This window comes from Balaenoptera borealis (assembly GCF_965194805.1).
Source record: "Balaenoptera borealis genome assembly, chromosome: 8".
NCBI lineage: Eukaryota > Metazoa > Chordata > Mammalia > Artiodactyla > Balaenopteridae > Balaenoptera > Balaenoptera borealis.
The window spans coordinates 110,345,306-110,369,199 of record NC_138865.1 but is presented as its reverse complement, the minus strand read 5'-3'; the positions used below and the strand labels follow the sequence as shown (position 1 = coordinate 110,369,199).

At 39.2% G+C, this 23,894-nt stretch overlaps 2 protein-coding genes across 3 annotated transcripts in view; one reads left to right on the top strand and one right to left on the bottom strand.

The window, feature by feature from the left end:
- Positions 1 to 23,894, top strand: part of LOC309633940 (olfactory receptor 1L3-like) — a 91,304-nt gene that overhangs the window by 28,159 nt on the left and 39,251 nt on the right.
- On the bottom strand, positions 3,057 to 17,471 carry LOC309633935 (olfactory receptor 1J4-like; the record flags this gene model as incomplete). 2 transcript variants are annotated; one of them, XR_014247778.1, is made up of 2 exons in its annotated part: positions 3,057 to 8,226; positions 15,979 to 17,471. XR_014247778.1 is itself a non-coding variant. In XM_082403352.1 (1 exon), one exon carries the CDS (start codon positions 17,469 to 17,471, stop codon positions 16,491 to 16,493), a length of 981 nt encoding a protein of 326 aa, XP_082259478.1. In that variant the 3' UTR covers positions 13,393 to 16,490. The 2 variants fall into 2 exon arrangements, 1 of the variants encoding a protein (XP_082259478.1); XM_082403352.1 differs by lacking the exon at positions 3,057 to 8,226 and having other exon boundaries at positions 13,393 to 17,471.

The window sequence follows — 23,894 nt, the reverse complement described above, 5'->3', positions numbered from 1 at the left end:
GGTATATCTCTCCATCTATTTGTATCGTCTTTAATTTCTTTCATCAGTGTCTTATAATTTTCTGCATACAGGTCTTTTGTCTCCTTAGGTAGGTTTATTCCTAGATATTTTATTCTTTTTGTTGCAATGGTAAACGGGAGTGTTTTCTTAATTTCACTTTCAGATTTTTCATCATTAGTGTATAGGAATGCAAGAGATTTCTGTGCATTAATTTTGTATCCTGCTACTTTACCAAATTCATTGATTAGCTCTAGTAGTTTTCTGGTGACATCTTTAGGATTCTCCATGTATAGTATCATGTCACCTGCAAACAGTGACAGCTTTACTTCTTCTTTTCCGATTTGGATTCCTTTTATTTCTTTTTCTTCTCTGATTGCTGTGGCTAAAACTTCCAAAACTCTGTTGAATAATAGTGGTGAGAGTGTGCAACCTTGTCTTGTTCCTGATCTGAGTGGAAATGGTTTCAGTTTTTCACCATTGAGGACGATGTTGACTGTGTGTTTGTCATATATGGCCTTTATTATGTTGAGGAAAGTTCCCTCTATGCCTACTTTCTGCAGGGCTTTTATCATAAATGGGTGTTGAATTTTGTCAAAAGCTTTCTCTGCATCTATTGAGATGATCATATGGTTTTTATTCTTCAATTTGTTAATATGGTGTATCACGTTGATTGGTTTGCGTATATTGAAGAATCCTTGCATTCCTGGAATAAACCCCACTTGATCATGGTGTATGATCCTTTTAATGTGCTGTTGGATTCTGTTTGCTAGTATTTTGTTGAGGCTTTTTGCATCTATGTTCATCAGTGATATTGACCTCTAGTTTTCTTTCTTTGTGACATCTTTGTCTGGTTTTGGTATCAGGGTGATGGTGGCCTCGTAGAATGAGTTGGGGAGTGTTCCTCCGTCTGCTATATTTTGGAAGAGTTTGAGAAGGATAGGCGTTAGCTCTTCTCTAAATGTTTGATAGAATTCGCCTGTGAAGCCATCTGGTCCTGGGCTTTTGTTTGTTGGAAGATTTTTAATCATAGTTTCAATTTCAGTGCTTATGATTGGTCTGTTCATATTTTCTGTTTCTTCCTGGTTCAGTCTCGGAAGGTTGTACATTTCTAAGAATCTGTCCATTTCTTCCAGGTTGTCCATTTTATTGGCATATATAGTTGGTTGTAGTAAGCTCTCATGATCCTTTGTATTTCTGCAGTGTCAGTTGTTACTTCTCCTTTTGCACTTCTAATTCTATTGATTTGAGTCTTCTCCCTTTTTTTCTTGATGAGCCTGGCTAATGGTTTATCAAGTTTGTTTATCTTCTCAAAGAACCAGCTTTTAGTTTTATTGATCTTTGCTATTGTTTCCTTCATTTCTTTTTCATTTATTTCAGATATGATCTTTATGATTTCTTTCCTTCTGCTAATTTTGGGGTTATTTTGTTCTTCTTTCTCTAATTGCTTTAGGTGTAAGGTTAGGTTGTTTATTTGAGGTGTTTCTTGTTCCTAAAGGTAGGATTGTATTGTTATAAACTTTCCTCTTAGAACTGATTTTGCTGCATCCCATATGTTTTGGGTCATCGTGTTTTCATTGTCATTTGTTTCTAGGTATTTTTTGATTTCCTCTTTGATTTCTTCAGTGATCTCTTGGTTATTAAGTAGTGTATTGTTTAGCTTCCATGTGTTTGTATTTTTTACAGACTTTTTCCAGTAATTGACATCTAGTCTCATAGCGCTGTGGTCGGAAAAGATACTTGATACGATTTCAATTTTCTTAAATTTACCAAGGCTTGATTTGTGACCCAAGATATGATCTATCCTGGAGAATGTTTCATGAGCACTTGAGAAAAATGTGTATTCTGTTGTTTTTGGGTCGAATGTCCTATAAATATCAATTAAGTCCATCTTGTTTAATGTATCATTTAACGCTTGTGTTTCCTTATTTATTTTCATTTTGGATGATCTGTCCATTGGTGAAAGTGGAGTGTTAAAGTCCCCTACTCTGATTGTGTTACTGTCGATTTCCCCTTTTATGGCTGTTAGTATTTGCCTTATGTATTGAGGTGCTCCTATGTTGGGTGCATAAATATTTACAATTGATATATCTTCTTCTTGAATCGATCCCTTGATCATTATATAGTGTCCTTCTTTGTCTCTTGTAATAGTCTTTATTTTAAAGTCTATTTTGTCTGATATGAGAATTGCTACTCCAGCTTTCTTTTGATTTCCATTTGCATGGAATATCTTTTTCCATCCCATCACTTTCAGTCTGTGTCCCTAGGTCTGAAGTGGGTCTCTTGTAGACAGCATATATACGGGTCTTGCTTTTGTATCCATTCAGCCAGTCTATTTCTTTTGGTTGGAGCATTTAATCCATTTACATTTAAGGTAATTATCAATATATATGTTCCTATTACCATTTTCTTAATTGTGTTGGGTTTGTTATCATAGGTCTTTTCCTTCTCTTGTGTTTCCTGCCTAGAGCAGTTCCTTTAGCATTTGTTGTAAAGCTGGTTTGGTGGTGCTGAACTCTCTCAGCTTTTGCTTGTCTGTAAAGATTTTAATTTCTCCACCAAATCTGAATGAGATCCTTGCTGGGTAGAGTAATCTTGATTGTAGGTTTTTCTCCTTCATCACTTTAAATATGTCTTGCCGAATTTCTGCTGAAAGATCAGCTGTTAACCTTATGGGGATTCCCTTGTGTGTTATTTGTTGTTTTTCCCTTGCTGCTTTTAATATTTTTTCTTTGTATTTAATTTTTAATAGTTTGATTAATATGTGTCTTGGCATGTTGCTCCTTGGATTTATCCTTTATGCGACTCTCTGTGCTTCCTGGACTTGATTAACTATTTCCTTTCCCATATTAAGGAAGTTTTCAACTATAATCTCTTCAAGTATTTTCTCAGTCCCTTTCTTTTTCTCTTCTTCTTCTGGGACCCCTATAATTTGAATGTTGGTGCATTTAATGTTGTCCCAGAGGTCACTGAGACTGTCCTCAGTTCTTTTCATTCTTTTTATTTTGCTCTGCAGTAGTTATTTCCACTATTTTGTCTTCCAGGTCACTTACCCGTTCTTCTGCCCCAGTTATTCTGCTATTGATTCCTTCTAGAGAATTTTAAATTTCATTTATTGTGTTGTTCATCATTGTTTGTGTGCTCTTTAGTTCGTCTAGGTCCTTGTTAAACATTTCTTGTATTTTCTCTATTCTATTTCCAAGATTTTGGATCATCTTTACCATCATTATTCTGAATTCTTTTTCAGGTAGACTGCCTATTTCCTCTTCATTTGTTAGGTCTGGTGGGTTTTTGCCTTGCTCGTTCATCTGCTGTGTGTTTTTCTGTCTTCTCATTTTGCTTAACTTCCTGTGTTTGGGGTCTCCTTTTCACAGGCTGCAGGTTCGTAGTTCCCGTTGTTTTTGGTGTCTTTCCCAGTGGCTAAGGTTGGTTCAGTGGGCTGTGTAGGCTTCCTGGTAGAGGGGACTAGTGCCTGTGTTCTGGTGGATGAGGCTGGATCTTGTCTTTCTGGTGGGCAGGACCACGTCCTGTGGTGTGTATTCGGGTGTCTGTGACCTTATTATGATTTTAGGCAGCCTCTCTGCTAATGGGTGGGGTTGTGTTCCTGTCTTGCTAGTTGTTTGGCATAGTGTGTCCAGCAATGTAGCTTGCTGGTCGTTGAGTGGAGCTGGGTCTTAGCGTTGAGATGGAGATCTCTGGGAGATTTTCGCCATTTGATATTACGTGGAGCTGGGAGGTCTCTGGTGGACCAATGTCTTGAACTTGGCTCTGCCACCTCAGAGGCACAGCCCTGATGCCTGGGTGGGGCACCAAAAGCCTGTCATCCACACAGCTCAGAATAAAAGGGAGAAAAAAAAGAAAGAAAGAATGAAAAAGATATAGTAAAATAAAATAAAATGAAATAAAATAAAGTTATTAAAATAAAAAAGAATTATTAAAAAAGTTTTTTTAAATAATAAAAAAGAAGAAATACAGAAAGAAGAGAGCAACCAAACCAAAAAACAAATCCACCATTGAAAACAAGCTCTAAAAACTACACTAAAAAAAACCAAAAAACAAACAAAAAAACGGACAGTTAAAACCCTAGGACAAATGGTAAAAGCAAAGCTATACAGACAAAATCACACACAGAAGCATACACATACTCACTCACAAAAAGAGAAAAAGGGAAAATATATATATATATCATTGCTCCCAAAGTCCACCTCCTCAATTTGGGATGATTTGTTGTCTATTCAGGTATTCCACAGATGCAGGACACATCAGGTTGATTGTGGAGATTTAATCCGCTGCTCCTGAGGCTGCTGGGAGAGATTTCTCTTTCTCTTCTTTGTTTGCACAGCTCCTGGGGTTCAGCTTTGGATTTGGACCTGCCTCTGCATGTAGGTCGCCTGAAGGCGTCTGTTCTTCACTCAGACAGGAAGGGGTTAAAGGAGCAGCTGATTGGGGGCTCTGGCTCACTCAGGCTGGGGGAAGGGAAGGGTACGGATGCGGGGCGAGCCTGCGGCGGCAGAGGCCAGAGTGACGTTGCAACAGCCTGATGTGTGCCGTGCGTTCTCCCGGGGAAGTTGTCCCTGGATCACGGGACCCTGGCAGTGGCGGGCTGCACAGGCTCCCAGGAGGGGCGGTGTGGATATTGACCTGTGCTCACACACAGGCTTCTTGGTGGCGGCAGCAGCAGTCTTAGCATCTCATGCCCGTTTTGGGGTCTGCGCTGATAGCCGCAGCTCATGCTCGTCTCTGGAGCTCGTTTAGGCGGTGCTCTGAGTCCCGTCTCCTCACGCACCAGGAAACAAAGAGGCACGAAAAAGTCTCTTGCCTGTTCGGCAGCTGCAGACCTTTTCCCGGACTCCCTCCCAGCTAGCTGTGGCGCACTAACCCCTTCAGGCTGTGTTCACGCCGCCAACCCCAGTCCTCTCCCTGCGATCCGACCGAAGCCCGAGCCTCAGCTCCCAGCCCCGCCCACCCCAGCAGGGGAGCAGACAAGCCTCTCGGGCTGGTGAGTGCTGGTCAGCACCCATCCTCTGTGCGGGAATCTCTCCACTTTGCCCTCCGCACCCCTATTGCTGCGCTCTCTTCCGTGGCTCTGAAGCTTCCCCCCTCTGCCACCCCCAGTCTCTGCCCGTGAAGGGGCTTCCTAGTGTGTGGAAACCTTTCCTCCTTCACAGCTCCCTCCCACCGGTGCAGGTCCCGTCCCTATTCTTTTGTCTCTGTTTTTTCTCTTTTCTTTTGCCCTACCCAGGTATGTGGGGAGTATCTTGCCTTTTGGGAAGTCTGAGGTCTTCTGCCAGCATTCAGTAGGTGTTCTGCAGGAGTTGTTCCACATGTAGATGTAGTTTTTATGTATTTGTGGGGAGGAAGGTGATCTCCATGTCTTACTCCTCCGCCATCTTGAAGATCCTCTTGAGTCTTGCTATCTTAACAGCATTGTTTCTCGAGTCACGAACATAGGATGTATTTACAGCTTTAATTTCTTTCTACAATATTTTGTTGTTTTCAGAGCATGAATTTTGCACTGATTTTGATAAATTTATTCCTAAACATGTTATTCTTTTGGTGCTATTGTAAGTAGAATTGTTTCCTTAATTTCATTGTTCCTTGCTAATGTGTAGAAATACCATTGATTTTTTGTGTATTGTACTTTGCCATCTTTTGAACTTATTTATTAGTTCTCATAGTTTGTTTTTGGATTCCTTAGTATCTTATATATATAAAATCATCTGAAAATAAATACAGTTTTGCTCCTTTCTTTCCAATCTGTATACATTTTATTTTACTTTCTTGTCTAATTGCCCTGGTAGAACCTTCAGTAAATATTGAATAGAAGCAATATTGTTCCTGAACTTACAGGGGAAAGCCTAGGTAGAGGTGATGGTTGTACAACATTGTGAATATACTTAATGCCACTGAATTGTGCACTTTCAAATGGTTAAAATGGTAAATTTTATGATATTATATTTTACCACAATAAAAAATAAAACAGTACAATTTATTCCATAAGCAAAATAAAAGAAGGATTAATGAAAAAATGTAATATGAATCCCAGAAGAACAAAAAATAAAATTGGAGGGAAAGATTTAGAAAAATAATGGAGACGAATTTTTTCAGAATTTGATATTAATGACTTCAGATTTCAAAGGTCTATAGAGTAACAAAAAGGAGAGGAAATAAAACCTCCAGAGGTTTAATAGATTTTAAGAATTTCTATGTCAAAGAGAAAATTCTGGAATAAAGGGAAGTTTTCCTACAAAGGAACAGTAATCATATTCACATCAGACTTCTTAATAGCTACACTGGGTGTAAAAAGACAATGAAATGTTTTTAATGTATAGGGAAAATACAGCTTTGAACCCAAAGTTTTATATCCAACAAAGTTGCTATTCAAATGTAAAGATGTATTACAAATATTTTTAGGTAAATAAAGCCTCAGAAATTTTGCCACACAAAGAGAGTTGTGGAGGAAACACTCAAATAAAAAGAAAAACATTTTTAGGAAATGCTGAAAGATGTATGGAAATCAAGACATGGAAGCAACCTAAATGTCCATTGACAGAGGAATATATAAAGAAGATGTGGTACATATATACAATGGAATATTACTCAACCATAAAAAAGAATGAAATAGTGTCATCTGCAGCAACATGGATGGATCTAGAGATTGTCATTCTGAGTGAAGTAAGTCAGACAGAGAAAGACAAATATCACATGATATCACTCATATGTGGAATCTAATTTTAAAAAGATACAAATGAACTTATTTACAAAACAGAAACAGACTTATAGATACAGAAAACAAACTTATGGTTACCAAAGGGGAAACCTGGTGTGGGGGGGAGGGATTAATCAGGAGCTTGGGATGAACATACACACGCTACTATATATAAGATAAATAACCAACAAGGACCTACTGTATAGTACAGGGAACTCTGCTCAATATTCTGTGATAACCTATATAAGAAAAGAATCTTGAAAAAAGAATGAATATATGTATATGTATAACTGAATCACTTTGCTGTACACCTGAAACTAACACAATATTGTAAATCAACTATACTCCAATAAAATTAAAATATTAAAAAATAATAAACACTCAAAAAATAAAATATCCTCTTTATAGCAAAAAAAAAAAAAAAAAGGTCAAATATCTTGATAAAATTTGGGGTTTTTTTTAAAAAGGCTTAAACTAAAGGAAAAATTATAAAGTATACCCCTTGTTAATCAGAATTAAAATCTCTACATATCATTATCAAAAGATAACCAAGCCAATAAAAAGAAGATATAAGAATGACTAATAGGAAAATGTGTTCAACATTATTAAGAATTGGAAAAATGAGAATTAAAACCACAATGAGGTACCACTTCATATACCCTAGATGGCAAAAAAGTATTTCTATTGCGGGAGAATATTTTGTTTTCTGATTTATTTACCTGAAAACGAAAGTTCAGAGAGGATAAGTGAATTTCATATCACAGAGCAGTTCATTTAGGACTGGGGCTGGACAATGAACCAAGATTTTTCCCATGATGGATACTTTAGAGATCAGTATTCCCAGATGTCTCTGCTAAATCCAGCAGGGAGCTCTGGGGATTGTACCAGAAACTACAGGTAGATAACTTCTCTTTTCCTGGGATTCTATTCGGTCTTGCTGACCCAGGACCTGGGATGGCCTGCCCTTGTTTCTCCTTCATTGGAGCAGGTGAGGGTTCCCTGTCCCTGTCTTAAACGTAGGAGAAGATTCTGTCTTTTTATCTGGCTGTCAAATATGACTTCTCCACTCTTAACAAGTGAGAACTGAGAGCACAAGAGTCAAACTCTGCCTTAACATGAAGAAATGATGACCCTTCCTGGCCAAGCTCAGGACTGGCAGGCAGTAAGTCATTGGCCATACTTCCCCCTTCTCGGTCAGTCAAGAGAAGCAGAATGGTCCACTGGAAATAGTTCCAGGAATCCTGCTTTTGGTCCTAGTTGTAGTGTGGGTCTTGGGCAGATTACAGCGACTATTTTATTTTATTTTATTTTATTTTATTTATTTTTGGCTGCACTGGGTCTTCGTTGCTGCACGTGGGCTTTCTCTAGTTGCAGTGATCAGGGGCTACTCTTCATTGCAGTGCACAGGCTTCTCATCGTGGTGGCTTCTCTTGCTGTGGAGCACAGGCTCTAGGCGCGTGGGCTTCAGTTGTTGTGGCTCTCAGGTTCTAGAGCACAGGCTAAAGGCTAAAGGGACTTCTCTAGGCAGGAAACACAAGAGAAGAAAAAGACCTACAATAACAAACCCAAAACAATTAAGAAAATGGTAATAGGAACATACATATAGATAATTACCTTAAATGTAAATGGATTAAATGCTCCAACCAAAAGACATAGACTGGCTGAATGGATACAAAAACAAGACCCATATATATGCTGTCTACAAGAGACCCACTTCAGACCTAGGGACACAGACTGAAAGTGACGGGATGGAAAAAGATATTCCATGCAAATGGAAATCAAAAGAAAGCTGGAGGGGCTTCCCTGGTGGCGCAGTGGTTGAGAGTCTGCCTACCAATGCAGGGGACACAGGTTCGAGCCCTGGTCTGGGAAGATCCCACATGCCGTGGAGCAACTGGGCCCATGAGCCACAATTACTGAGCCTGCGCGTGTGGAGCCTGTGCTCCGCAACAAGAGAGGCCGCGATAGTGAGAGGCCCGCGCACTGCGATGAAGAGTGGCCCCCACTTGCCGCAACTAGAGAAAGCCCTCGCACAGAAACGAAGACCCAACACAACCATAAATAAATAAATAAAATTAAAAAAAAAAAAAAAAAAGAGTCATTAAAAAAAAAAAAAAAAAAGAAAGCTGGAGTAGCAATTCTCATATCAGACAAAATAGACTTTAAAATAAAGACTATTACAAGAGACAAAGAAGGACACTATATAATGATCAAGGGATCGATTCAAGAAGAAGATATATCAATTGTAAATATTTATGCACCCAACATAGGAGCACCTCAATACATAAGGCAAATACTAACAGCCATAAAAGGGGAAATCGACAGTAACACAATCAGAGTAGGGGACTTTAACACTCCACTTTCACCAATGGACAGATCATCCAAAATGAAAATAAATAAGGAAACACAAGCGTTAAATGATACATTAAACAAGATGGACTTAATTGATATTTATAGGACATTCGACCCAAAAACAACAGAATACACATTTTTCTCAAGTGCTCATGAAACATTCTCCAGGATAGATCATATCTTGGGTCACAAATCAAGCCTTGGTAAATTTAAGAAAATTGAAATCGTATCAAGTATCTTTTCCGACCACAGCGCTATGAGACTAGATGTCAATTACTGGAAAAAGTCTGTAAAAAATACAAACACATGGAAGCTAAACAATACACTACTTAATAACCAAGAGATCACTGAAGAAATCAAAGAGGAAATCAAAAAATACCTAGAAACAAATGACAATGAAAACACGATGACCCAAAACCTATGGGATGCAGCAAAATCAGTTCTAAGAGGAAAGTTTATAGCAATACAATCCTACCTTTAGGAACAAGAAACACCTCAAATAAACAACTTAACCTTACACCTAAAGCAATTAGAGAAAGAAGAACAAAATAACCCCAAAATTAGCAGAAGGAAAGAAATCATAAAGATCATATCTGAAATAAATGAAAAAGAAATGAAGGAAACAATAGCAAAGATCAATAAAACTAAAAGCTGGTTCTTTGAGAAGATAAACAAACTTGATAAACCATTAGCCAGGCTCATCAAGAAAAAAAGGGAGAAGACTCAAATCAATAGAATTAGAAGTGCAAAAGGAGAAGTAACAACTGACACTGCAGAAATACAAAGGATCATGAGAGCTTACTACAACCAACTAAATGCCAATAAAATGGACAACCTGGAAGAAATGGACAGATTCTTAGAAATGTACAACCTTCCGAGACTGAACCAGGAAGAAACAGAAAATATGAACAGACCAATCACAAGCACTGAAATTGAAACTATGATTAAAAATCTTCCAACAAACAAAAGCCCAGGACAGATGGCTTCACAGGCGAATTCTATCAAACATTTAGAGAAGAGCTAACACCTATCCTTCTTAAACTCTTCCAAAATATAGCAGACGGAGGAACACTCCCAAACTCATTCTACGAGGCCACCATCACTCTGATACCAAAACCAGACCAAGATGTCACAAAGAAAGAAAACTACAGGCCAATATCACTGAGGAACATAGATGCAAAAAGCCTCAACAAAATACTAGCAAACAAATCCAACAGCACATTAAAAGGATCATACATTATGATCAAGTGGGGTTTATCTCAGGAATGCAAGGATCCTTCAATATATGCAAATCAATCAACATGATACACCATATTAACAAATTGAAGGAGAAAAACCATATGATCATCTCAATAGATGCAGAGAAATCTTTCGACAAAATTCAACACCCATTTATGATAAAAGCCCTGCAGAAAGTAGGCATAGAGGGAACTTTCCTCAACATAATAAAGGCCATATATGACAAACCCACAGCCAACATTGACCTCAATGGTGAAAAACTGAAACCATTTCCACTCAGATCAGGAACAAGACAAGGTTGCACACTCTCACCACTATTATTCAACAGAGTTTTGGAAGTTTTAGCCACAGCAATCAGAGAAGAAAAAGAAATAAAAGGAATCCAAATTGGAAAAGAAGAAGTAAAGCTGTCACTATTTGCAGATGACATGATACTATACATAGAGAATCCTAAAGATGCTACCAGAAAACTACTAGAGCTAATCAATGAATTTGGTAAAGTAGCAGGATACAAAATTATTGCACAGAAATCTCTTGCATTCCTATACACTAATGATGAAAAATCTGAAAGTGAAATTAAGAAAACACTTCCATTTACCATTGCAACAAAAAGAACAAAATATCTAGGAATATACCTACCTAAGGAGACAAAAGACCTGTATGCAGAAAATTATAAGACACTGGTGAAAGAAATTAAAGATGATACAAAAAAAAAAAAGATGATACAAATAGTTGGAGAGATATATACCATGTTCTTGGATTGGAAGAATCAACATTGTGAAAATGACTCTACTATCCAAAGCAATCTGCAGATTCAATGCAACCCCTATCAAACTACCACTGGCATTTTTCACAGAACTAGAACAAAAAATTTCACAATTTGTATGGAATCGCAAAAGACGCTGAATAGCCAAATCAATCTTGAGAAAAAAAAACGGAGGTGGAGGAATCAGGCTCCCTGACTTCAGACTATACTACACAGCTACAGTAATCAAGACAGTGTGGTATTGGCACAAAAACAGAAATATAGATCAATGGAACAGGATAGAAAGCCCAGAGGTAAACCCACACACATATGGTCACCTTATCTTTGATAAAGGAGGTAAGAATATACAGTGGAGAAAAGACAGCCTCTTCAATAAGTGGTGCTGGGAAAACTGGACAGCTACATGTAAAAGAATGAAATTAGAACATTCCCTAACACCATACACAAAAATAAACTCAAAATGGATTAAAGACCTAAATGTAAGGCCAGACACTATCAAACTCTTAGAGGAAAACATAAGCAGAACACTCTATGACATAAATCACAGCAAGATCCTTTTAGACCCAGCTCCTAGAGAAATGGAAATAAAAACCAAAATAAATAAATGGGACCTAATGAAACTTAAAAGCTTTTGCACAACAATGGAAACCATAAACAAGACGAAAAGACAACTCTCAGAATGGGAGAAAATATTTGCAAATGAAGCAACTGACGAAGGGTTAATCTCCAAAATTTACAAGCAGCTCATGCAGCTCAATATCAAAAAAACAAACAACCCAATCCAAAAATGAGCAGAAGACCTAAATAGACATCTCTCCAAAGAAGATATACAGATTGCCAACAAACACATGAAAGGTTGCTCAATACCACTAATCATTAGAGAAATGCAAATCAAAATTACAATGAGGGGGGCTTCCCTGGTGGCGCAGTGGTTGAGAGTCTGCCTGCCAATGCAGGGGACGTGGGTTCGAGCCCTGGTCTGGGAAGATCCCACATGCCGGGGAGCAACTAAGCCCGTGAGCCACAATTGCTGAGCCTGCGCATCTGGAGCCTGTGCTCCACAACAAGAGAGGCCGCGATAGTGAGAGGCCCGCGCACCGCGATGAAGGGTGGCCCCCACTTGCCGCAACTAGAGAGAGCCCTCGCACAGAAACGAAGACCCAACACAGCCATAAATAAATAAATAAATAAAATTACAATGAGGTATCACCTCACACCAGTCAGAATGGCCATCATTAAAAAATCTTCAAAGAATAAATGCTGGAGAGGGTGTGGAGAAAAGGGAACCCTCTTGCACTGTTGGTGGGAATGTAAATTGATACAGCCACTATGGAGAGCAGTATGGAGGTTCCTTAAAAAACTAAAAATAGAACTACCATATGACCCAGCAATCCCACTACTGGGTATATACCCTGAGAAAACCATAATTCAACAAGAGTCATGTACCACAATGTTCATTGCAGCACTATTTACAATAGCCAGGACATGGAAGCAACCTAAGTGTCCATCGAGAGATGAATGGATAAAGACGATGTGGCATATATATACAATGGAATATTACTCAGCCATAAAAAGAAAAAAAGTTGAGTTATTTGTAGTGAGGTGGATGGACCTAGAGCCTGTTATACAGAGTGAAGTAAATCGGAAAGAGAAAAATATCATATGCTAACACACATATATGGAATAAAAAAAAAATGGTTCTGAAGAACCTAGGGGCAGGACCAGAATAAAGATGCAGACATAGAGAATGGACTTAAGGACATGGGGAGGGGGAAGGGTAAGCTGGGAGGAAGTGAGAGAATGGCATTGACATATATACACTACCAAATGTTAAATAGATAGCTAGTGGGAAACCGCTGCATAACACATGGAGATCAGCTCGGTGCTTTGTGACCACCTAGAGGGGTGGGATAGGGAGTGTGGGAGGGAGACGCAAGAGGGAGGGGATATGGGGATGTATGTATACGTATAGCTGATTCACTTTGTTATACAGCAGAAACTAGCACAACAATATAAAGAAATTATACTCCAATAAAGATGTTAAAACAAATAAACAAACAGACCAAAATTAAAAAGATAGCAAGACTGTCAAAACTGATATATATATTTAATATAATTCCTCCCCAAATCCCTGCTCAAACTGATCTGTATATTCAATATAATTCCTGCCAAAAGCCCAGTTCAAACTGATCTATATATTCAATATAATTCCTGCCAAAATCCCAGCTGGCTTCTTTGCAGAAACTGACGAATTGATCTTAATCTACATATGGAAATTCAAGGAATCCAGACTAACAAAAACAATCTTGAAAAAGTAGAACAGCCAGGATTCACATGTTCTGATTTCGAAACTTAGTACAGAACTACAGTAATCAAGATAGTAGGATACAGGCATAAGATAGACATATAGATCATTGGAACAGAGCTGAGAACCCAGAAGTAATCCCTACAGTTACATCCAATTGAATTTTGGTAAGGTGTCAAGACAATTCAATGTGGAAAAGAAACATCTTCTTAACAAATGGTACTGGGAAAAGTGAATCTCTATATGCAAAAGAATGAAGTTGAGCTCCTTTTTCCCACATTGTACACAAAATTAACTCAAAATGGACTATAGACCTAAATGTAAGAACTAAACTATAAAACTCTTACAAAAAACATAGGACTGAACCTCTATGACCTTGAGTTTGGCAAAACCTTCTTAGATCTTACACAAGCACCAAAAAAAAAAAAAAAAAAAAAATTAGATTCCATCAAAATTAAAGCCTTTGCATTTAAAGTAGTACTATCAAGAAATGAAAAGTCAACCCACAGAAACAGCCACATAGCACAGGGAGAGCAGCTCGGTGTTTTGTCACCACCTAGAGGGGTGGGATAGGGAGGGTGGGAGGAAGATGCAAGAGGGAGGGGATATGGGGATATATGTATATGTATAGCTGATTCACTTTGTTATAAAACAGAAGCTAATACACATTGTAAAGCAATTATACTCCAATAAAGATGTTAAAAAAATAAAATAAAATAAAATTGGAAATGGGCCTAAATGGAAAAAAATAAAAAAGTCAACCCACAGAATGGGAAAATATTTGCAAATTACATATTTGATAAAGGACTTGCTTCTAAAGTATATAAATAACTCTTACAACTTGTTAGAAAAAAATCCAATTTAAAAGTGAGCAAAGGATCTGAATAGACATTTCTCTGAAGATATACAGATGGCCAATAAGCACATGTAAATATGCTCAGTATCTTTAGAGAACTAAGAGTCAAAACTACAATGAGATACCACTTCATACCCACTAGGATGATGAAAACCGAAAAGGAAAACAATTTCAAGTGTTGGTGAGGATGTGGAGAAGTTGAAACCCTCTTATATACATGGTGGGAATGTAAAATGGTGTGGCTACTTTGGAAAACAGTCTGGCAGTTCCTCAAAAGTTAAATATAGAGTTACCATATGACCCCTCAAAATCTAATCTTAGGTATATATCCAATAGAAGTGAAAACAGGCCTCACAAAAATTTGTACACAAATGTTCTGAGCAGCATTATTCAGAATAGCCAAAAAATTTTTTTAAATCCAATGTCTATCAGCTGAAAACTGGATAAATAAAACAGAGCTTATCCATACAATGAAATATTATTTGGCAATGAAAAGGAATATAATACTGATGTATGCTACAGTTTTTTTATTTTAAAGATGGCAGTCCTCCCTAAGCTGCTTTATATGTTCAATGACATCCCAAACAAAATAACAACAGTTTTCTTTTTGTCAAGCAGAATCTAAAATTTAAATGGAATTACAAAAGGAAAAAATAGTCAAGATAACATATTCAGTCATTTGATTTATGACAAAAACATTATTGCAGTTTAGTGGGGAAAGAATGTAATTTTCAGTGAATTCTTGTGTATCTATTGGATATCCGTATGGAAAAAAACTAATCTGAATCCATGTCTTAAAACATACATTAAAAAGTGAACCCAGATGGACTTTAAATACATATATTAAAAAATATTAAAGATGAACCAAGAAAATTCAAAGACAAAATCTTAGAGTAATATCTTTAAGAACTTTGGACAAAGATTTCTTAAACAGGACACAAATAGAATTAACCCCATTGGAAAAATATGCATTACATTAAGATTAGAACTTCTGTTCAACAAAAGATATTAATATAGAGAACAAGCAAGCTACATAATGAAAGAAAAAATTCTTCATACACATATCCAACAAAGGACTCATAACTAGAATATTTAAAGAACTCCTGGAAATTAATTTGTAAAAGCAGACTACCCAGTAAAACAGCAGCAAAGGACTGGGAACAGGTCCTTTGTAAGAGAGGATACCCAAATGATCAACAAGCATAGGCAAAGGTGATAAACTACAGGGCTTATCAGACAAATGCAAATTCAAACCATAACACAGTTCTTCTACAAACACATAAGAATGTATACAGTGGAAAATATGGGTGGTATAAGTGTCGGCGAGGAAGTGGACCATGCTTTTTCATATATTACAGGGATGATTGGTACAAACACTTTAACTTTCTTGTATTATCTATTAAGGCTGAAAATATGCATTCATTGTGAACCCCAAACTCCATTCTTAGGTGTATAGACAAGTCCCAAACTGGAAACAATCCAAATGCCAATCAAAACTAGAATGGATGAATACATTAAGGCATATAGACCCATTTGAAAACGATAAAGCCTTGAGACAGAGTTAACCGTAATGATACTGAACAAAAAAAGTGGAACACAAAAAGAGTACTTACTGTATGCTTTATATAAGGACAAAAACATCCAAACTGGTAAATAGTGTTAAAGATCAGGATAATGGCAATAAAGTAATCTGGTTAAACACACTGTTTTAAAGTCACACATATCTGAGATTAAGTCTTAGGGCGGCTACTTACCTGACCTCTCTGGGCTTTACTTTGCTTCTCTGCAAATTTGGAAAATGTTAGCACCCTTATAAGAGGCTTGTGCTGAGGATTAAATAAATTGTACATTAAAATGCATAATTAATGCCAGCTGTGTTCGATACCATTGCATAGGTAAAGCAGTTTGGTAACTTCTTCTGAATTCCTCACACATGAAATAAATGAAGGTTGGTGGTGTTAAGAAAATTCATATGACTACGTGTTGATATCAGTACCAGACAGAGAAGTCTATTGAGGAAAAAGATGGAGATAGAAAACTAAAAGCTCAGGGAAGTAGGTTCAAAAGTCTCACGGGCTTGTGAACATCATAGGAGGGTGTGGAATTCCACTGCAGAAACATTAATACACGGAATTCAGAGAGCAGGTGGGGAAAAAAAAAACATCAGGTGAAGAAAAAGATGAGAGGAAATGTAAAATGAGACTGAGAGAAAAATGGTGTCAGTGATAAGACTTGTCCAAGTTACAACTTTTAAAGGAGACATATTTCACAGCTCCATGAGTGTCCGTGAGAAGGAATGAATTATTGATACCAAGGGGGTGTCCTTGGTCCTGAAGATTTTCTGAAGAGCACATTTCATATCCTTATTCCTCAGGCTGTAGATGGAGGGGTTCAGCATGGGGGTGACCACCATGTACATCAAAGAAGCAATTATGTCCTTGTCTTTGGAGTTGCCTGATGAGGGGATATAGTAAACACCTGCAATTGTCCCATAATATAAAAACACTACAAACAGGTGAGAACCACATGTAGACAAGGCTTTGAAGATTCTCTTGAAGGAGGGGACCTTCAGGATGATGGCTGCCATGCTGATATAGGAGCCCAAAATACCACCCAATGGCAGGGTGAAGATAAATCCCCCTTCAGTGAGGATGAGCAACTCATTGAGGGAGGTATCAGAGCAGGAGGACTTGAGCACAGCAGCAAGATCACAAAAGAAGTGGGGGATGACAGTCCCTGCACAGAAGGACAACCGGTCCACGAGGAGGGTGTGCAACAGAGCTTGGGCACAAGAGGCGAACCAGCACCCAGCCACTAGGATGACACAAAGCTCATCCCTCATGATGGTGGTGTAGTGGAGGGGGTGGCACACGGCCACATACCTGTCATAGGACATCATTGCAAGAAGAAAGCTGTCAAGGCAACCAAAGAATATAAGGAAATACACCTGTGAAATGCACCCTGCATATGTGATAGATTGGCATTGAGTCTGCATGTTCATCAACATCTTTGGGATGGTGACCGATGAAAAGGAGAGGTCAGAGAAGGCCAAGTGGCTGAGGAAGAAGTACATGGGGGTGTGGAGGCGAGAGTCCAGCCTGATGAGCAGGAGGATTAGCAGGTTCCCCAGCACCGTGGTCAGGTACACGCCCAGGAACAGGGCGAAGAACACGCCCTGCTGCTCAGGCTGGATGGGGAGCCCCAGGAGGAGGAACTCAGACACGCTGCTCTGGTTCTCAGGCCTCATGCTGTGCTTTTATATGCTGGGGATAAAGGAGGGTTAGGAATATCAGAAAGAACAGTACGGATACAGTTCATACTGCAATTTTCTGAGAAATCAATGAATTTTAGACTACCTTCCTATTAATTTCTCACACCTATGGATGCATGCCTCTTTGCTCTATCCCAGTCTGGATCCAGGAAAACATCACATCCAAAAGTAGCCAACAAGACTTCATTGCACAGAGGCAAGAGGATGTTTACCCTTTCATTCAACCATTATTTATTGAACATTGAGTCTGAACCCAGCCCTCTACTCAGGACTGAGAATGCAGCTGTGAATAAGAAAGGCAAGGTCCCTCTCTTCTATGGCTATATATATATATATATATATATATATATATTTAAATATGAGTGCTTCTTTCTACTTATTTATTTATTTATTTATGGCTGTGTTGGGTCTTCGTTTCTGTGCAAGGGCTTTCTCTAGTTGTGGCAAGCGGGGGCCACTCTTCATCGCGGTGAGCGGGCCTCTCACTATCGCAGCCTCTCTTGTTGCGGAGCACAGGCTCCAGACGTGCAGGCTCAGTAGTTGTGGCTCACGGGCCAAGCTGCTCTGCGGCATGTGGGATCTTCCCAGACCAGGGCTCGAACCCGTGTCCCCTGCATTAGCAGGCAGATTCTCAACCACTGCGCCACCAGGGAAGCCCAATGGCTATATTTTTTATAAGCATGCTGGGATAGTTCATGACAATGAAACGGAGCCAAACCATAATACTTCACTGTGGCAGAAATAGTAGATGAACCTCTGCAAACTGGTCTCAGTTGTTTCCAGTGCTGAGGTGGTGTTGTTGGAACCGTGTCACACTCCTCCTGGGAACCTGGCCGGGTGCCATTGACCTACAGCTGTGAACTCATCAGTACTCTAGAAATGGGTGGTCACTTAAAACCACTTGGTGCCAGAATAGTCCACAGACTATCTTTTATAATAATGATGAACATCTGAGGGACTATACTATGTGACCAGAACTATGCTGAGGGTTTTACATACATTTACTAATTAAATCCACACATTAGCCTTACATAACCAGATAAAATCTTCGTTGTTGTAGTAAGAATTAGTGTTCTTTTCCCATTTAAGCTGTTGGGAAATGGAAATATACATGATATAAATTTCACAGGCATACAGCAAGCTGTCAGAGAGGATACATAGATATTCACATATATACAAGGTGATATATGTATATATACACATACATAGATGGAATATATATAAACATACATGGAACATGGGATATATATGTGTGTGTGTGTGTATATCCCATATATGTATATAGGGTGATTGAACAATAGCCATATAGATATACATATACACATATACATGTATGTATTGCATGTGCATATAAGAATATATAAATAGGAATATATAAAAAGGAATATACATAGGAATATTCATATATTATGTATATAAAATTGCCATTTTCTGTAGGTTAAAAATGATCAAACGTTGGTTACTTCATGGAGTTCAATATAATACTACTGTATGATCAGAAACCATGCCTTTAACATGGAACTCTCCCCTTTCATTGGTTATGAGTGCCAGACACTGTTATTTTAGGGCTGCAAGGAAACTGAAGTTGTCCAGAATTTTCTTAGTGCTCTGTCTAGATAATTCCTTTCATTCATATTTATATATTTTCCAATTGAGAAAACATTCTCACATACATTAACTTCTATTCAAGCCAAAGATATTTATTGAGGGCCTGTAAGCTTCCATTTTATAGATATATAAACTGAGGCCAAAGAATTAAGTGACTTCCCAAGGTCTTACTGCCGTTTGGTGGGGCTTCTGCACTCTAACTTCACTCAGCTGGGTGCCTAGTGTTTTTTGCTGGGACATTAAGTGAAAGCAAAGGAGGACAAAACTCTGAGCAACTCAGTCACACTCAGGTATATGAAAATGATAGCAGATCCTTTATAGGAAACAGTCACTTGGGGCATTGTTTATCTCAGTTGCTGTTACCCCAGAAGGAGGTCACATAAGGAAATATTTGAGGTCATGGGTGCAAATCAGAAGCATCAAACACATATACAAATCTCTTTCTCTCTCTCTCTTTCTCTCTCTCACACAAACACACACACACACACTGCTGATCTGAGGATTCCTGTCACCTGTGGCGAGTCCCATTCTAGGAGAAGGATAACCAGTATGTGGTTCAGTTCATAAATACTCATATATATCCAAGTCATAAATAACACACAAGGTAAGACATATACAATGCACAATAATGTATCACCCACCAATACACTCACAATGCACCATTGACACACAAGTATGACATACCTGGTAAAACGCACAACTCACATACCACATATACATAACTCATCACAATACATACACATCACCAAAAACACACAAGGCCATATACAATTCAAAAATCTCACAAGACACACACCAACAACACACATGCACACCTAGCCACACACTCACTGCAACAAGCAGCACACACACTCCCTTAACTGAGCGGCGTGCTTGGGCCCCAAACCCTTCCAGGGTGAAGGCAGTCAGCGTGGGGCAGCTAAGCCTATTCACCACCACCGGCCCGTACACGTGGTAACATACACACAGACAAAAGCAAACAGCACACATTCCTGCTCTCACACGAGTGTGTCACCCACAAACACAGCTCGCACACATACTAGCGCACACTGCTGAGGGGAGGTTGAGCCCTGTCTGACCTTGGTTCTTTGGTGAGGTCCCAGTCCTGATGCTGACCACTCATCCTCTCAGCTGTGGCACCCGCCGGACAGCGGAAATGCCCCCATCGTAACAGCAGGAGACGAATATTAAGATCACGGGCACAGGGCTTCCCTGGTGGCGCAGTGGTTGAGAATCTGCCTGCCAATGCAGGGGACACGGGTTCGAGCCCTGGTCTGGGAAGATCCCACATGCCGCAGAGCAACTAGGCCCGTGAGCCACAACTACTGAGCCTGCGTGTCTGGAGCCTGTGCTCCGCAACAAGAGAGGCCACGACAGTGAGAGGCCCGCTCACCGCGATGAAGAGTGGCCCCCGCTTGCCGCAACTAGAGAAAGCCCTCGCACAGAAACGAAGACCCAACACAGCCAAAAATAAATAAATAAATAAATAAAGTTTAAAAAAAAAAAAAGATCACGGGCACAACTCAGGAGTCCCTAATCGCATGTTAGGAAGCTGATAACTTGATTTACATGTGCTAAAAACAGGACCTGGATTGGGTCTAACTCAGGAAAAGAATCAGGCTCTGAGTCAGGTATATAGTACACAAACACACACAACTACCAAACAGCACGTACACAAGCATACACAATACACACAGACACACACACACTCATAACACAGAGATACTCATACACAGACCCACAAGCACACAAGCAGATCCATCGTCAAGTGCAGGTTTCTATCTCCTTCTGACCTATGCTTGCTGTTGATGAGTTCAGACACCTCTTCCAGACTGTCGCTCAAGTCCTCAGCTTCTCTTCGTAGTAAAGGAGGAGCCACCATGGATTACTTGGCCAATTTCTTACTGTCATTTTGGGAGCAGTGTGTCCAGGAGCCAGAGGGGACTGGAGTCACAGGGGACAGTGTCTCTAATGCCAGGAATGACTTGGACTCCTTCCTTCTTGGGCATGGTTCCAAGCTCAAACTTACCTTGGGCGTGGTTCCAGCTGGGACTCAGAATTGTTTTTTAATTTAATTTTTAAGTGATCTCAGACTTAGAAAAAAGTTGTAAATATGATAGAATGAATTCCTTTATGCCCTTCACCCGCATCCCAGAAAGGCTAACATTTTACCATGTTTTGCTTTATTGTGTGTGTGTGCGTGTGTGTTTATCGAAGATGCCGGCTGTACACAGTGCATATTACCAGAAGGCACATGATTTGGTTCAAATGTCAGAGGCTGATGGCACTTCACAGGAAGAGAATTTAAGAGAAAGTTTATTATTCACACAAAAGACTCCTGGGGAGAGCTGGGTGGGTACAAGCAGATTTGCTTGGGCAAAGTAGAGGAAATGGGTTTGGGAATCTGCAGTGGTTAAGGAGTGGGACTGGGGAAAAGTTTCTACTGGAGAAACAGACCATATGCTGTGCTATCTGAGCAACTTTGTGTTGTTTATTCACATATGGCAATAAGTATCCTTCAGGGAACAAATGCCCCCTTGGCTGACCAGCAGATAATCTAAGGCTTAGCGACTGTCAGCAACCATAGCTGCCAGGGAGCACTGCCTCTCACTCAGGGCTTCGAGGGCTGTGGCAGGCAAATAATATATTCAGATATTATTTTGGATATTTCCTGATTGGAAATATCAATTATTTTGTTGTATAATATTGTGACTTCCAAGGCAACACTGATGACCCCCTATGTGGTCAGCAGAATAAAGGCAGTTGGCAAGAATATAACATACTTGGTGGAGAGAATAAAGTTGGTGTGCTTTGTTTATGGGCAGGAGCCCAAAATGCAGATAGTGCAAGTCAAATCATAAGGAGAAGCCTGAGTTAGAGGCATAAATCAGTGCAGGAGTGAGGGATATTTGGGGAAATAAAAGAACCTTCATGGGCTAAAATCTTAGACTTAGCATTCAGCCTGGGCAACCAAGAACTAATATATTTCCAGTAAGCCTTTTGATCGGGAGATAATATGGGGTTATTCTGGATGGTTGGAGTTAGTATTTTTTTTTTTTTAGATTTGAATTTTGTTCTTCCATTCATTAACTATATAAAGTCAGGAAACTATCATTTTGAGAAGAATAATAAATAAGTATATTTGAAATGTCCAGTGTTTAATTTAAAAACTTATCTTAGTTGATTTTATTTTATTTTATTTTTTTAACATCTTTATTGGAGTATAATTGCTCTACAATATTGTGTTAGTTTCTGTATAGCAAAGTGACTCAGCTATATGCATACGTATATCCCCATATCCCCTCCCTCTTGTACCTCCCTCCCAACCTCCCTATCCCACCCTTTTAGGTGGTCACAAAACACTGAGCTGATCTCCATGTGCTATGCGGCTGCTTCCCACTAGCTATTTATTTTACATTTGGTAGCATATGTATGTCAATGCTACTTTCTCACTTCATCGCAGCTTCCCCTCCCCCGACCCCCGGGTCCTCAAGTCCATTCTCTCCGTCTGCGTCTTTATTCCTGTGCTGCCACTAGGTTCATCAAAACCTTTTTTTTCTTTTTTTAAAAACGCTTATAGAAAATATTCTAGTTTATTTCATGGTATCATGACTAACTTCTCCCATTCATTATGCCCTCAAGCAGAACATTCCATGACAATTTTGAGCTTACATTTTGCTCTCTGTTTCCTTAATGCATCTCTTCAACTCTCCTTTCAATCATGATCCCTCATGTTCACACACAGAAATGTAGAAAATAGAGTTCTAGAATAATAACCCTCAAAGGGGTATTAGAGATCATTTATTTCAACTGTCATCTAAATCATCAGGTATATAGATATATATTTTAAATCTTTACTGGAGTATAGTTGATTTACAATGTTGTGTTAGTTTCAGGTGTACAGCAAGGTGAATCTGTTATACATACTCATATAGCTGATTTACAATTTTGTGTTAATTTCTGCTGTACAGCAAAGTGATTCAGTTATACATACATATACATTCTTTTTCATATTCTTTTCCATTATGGTTTATCAAGAGATATTGAATATAGTTCCCTGTGCTATACAGTAGGACCTTGTTGTTTATCCATTCTGTATATAATAGTTTGCATCTGCTAATCCCAAACTCCCATGGATTTAGTATTTTAAAGGGAAGACCAGGAGAACAACCAAGGTTTAGGTTCAGAGATGTGGCCCATCAGGTATATAAATAGGCAATGGTTTGTGTTATATTGTGAAGGTTTCTTTAAGAGCCGTGGAGAGGCTACAACAGGACCAGGCAGTTGAGCGGGTGCCTTTTGGCTCCCCAACCACCCATATGCTTTAAAACACGGCTGTTCACTCAGTAAGCCTTCCACAAAAATTATTTTGTGATGCATCTGTGGGTTACAGTGGTGTATCAGAGTGAAGCTGTAGGTGCAGAGATGTGGGGAAGGAGCAGGAAGTGCAAGGATGGAAGGAGAGGGAAGAGTAGCTTGTGAAGGTTGGGGTTGGATTGGGAAAGAAGGGATAGGAAGAGCAGGAGGGGGTTTAGAGGGTGAAGGGACCACTGGATAGGAGATACAGAGAGGATTCAAAATTGTGGAAACTTCCACCTGGATGAGTCCAATGGGTGGAGCAAGGTCACCGTCACAGATGAGCCCAGCTCTGGGTCTGATGTCATCATCAGGGGTGGGTCCAGCTGTGGGTCTGGTGTCATCTGGTGACCCACCCGGCCATCATGGTGTTGGTCAAGCATGAGCTTATGAACCCAGCTGGGTTTATAACAATCTTGGGATGATTTTCAGACT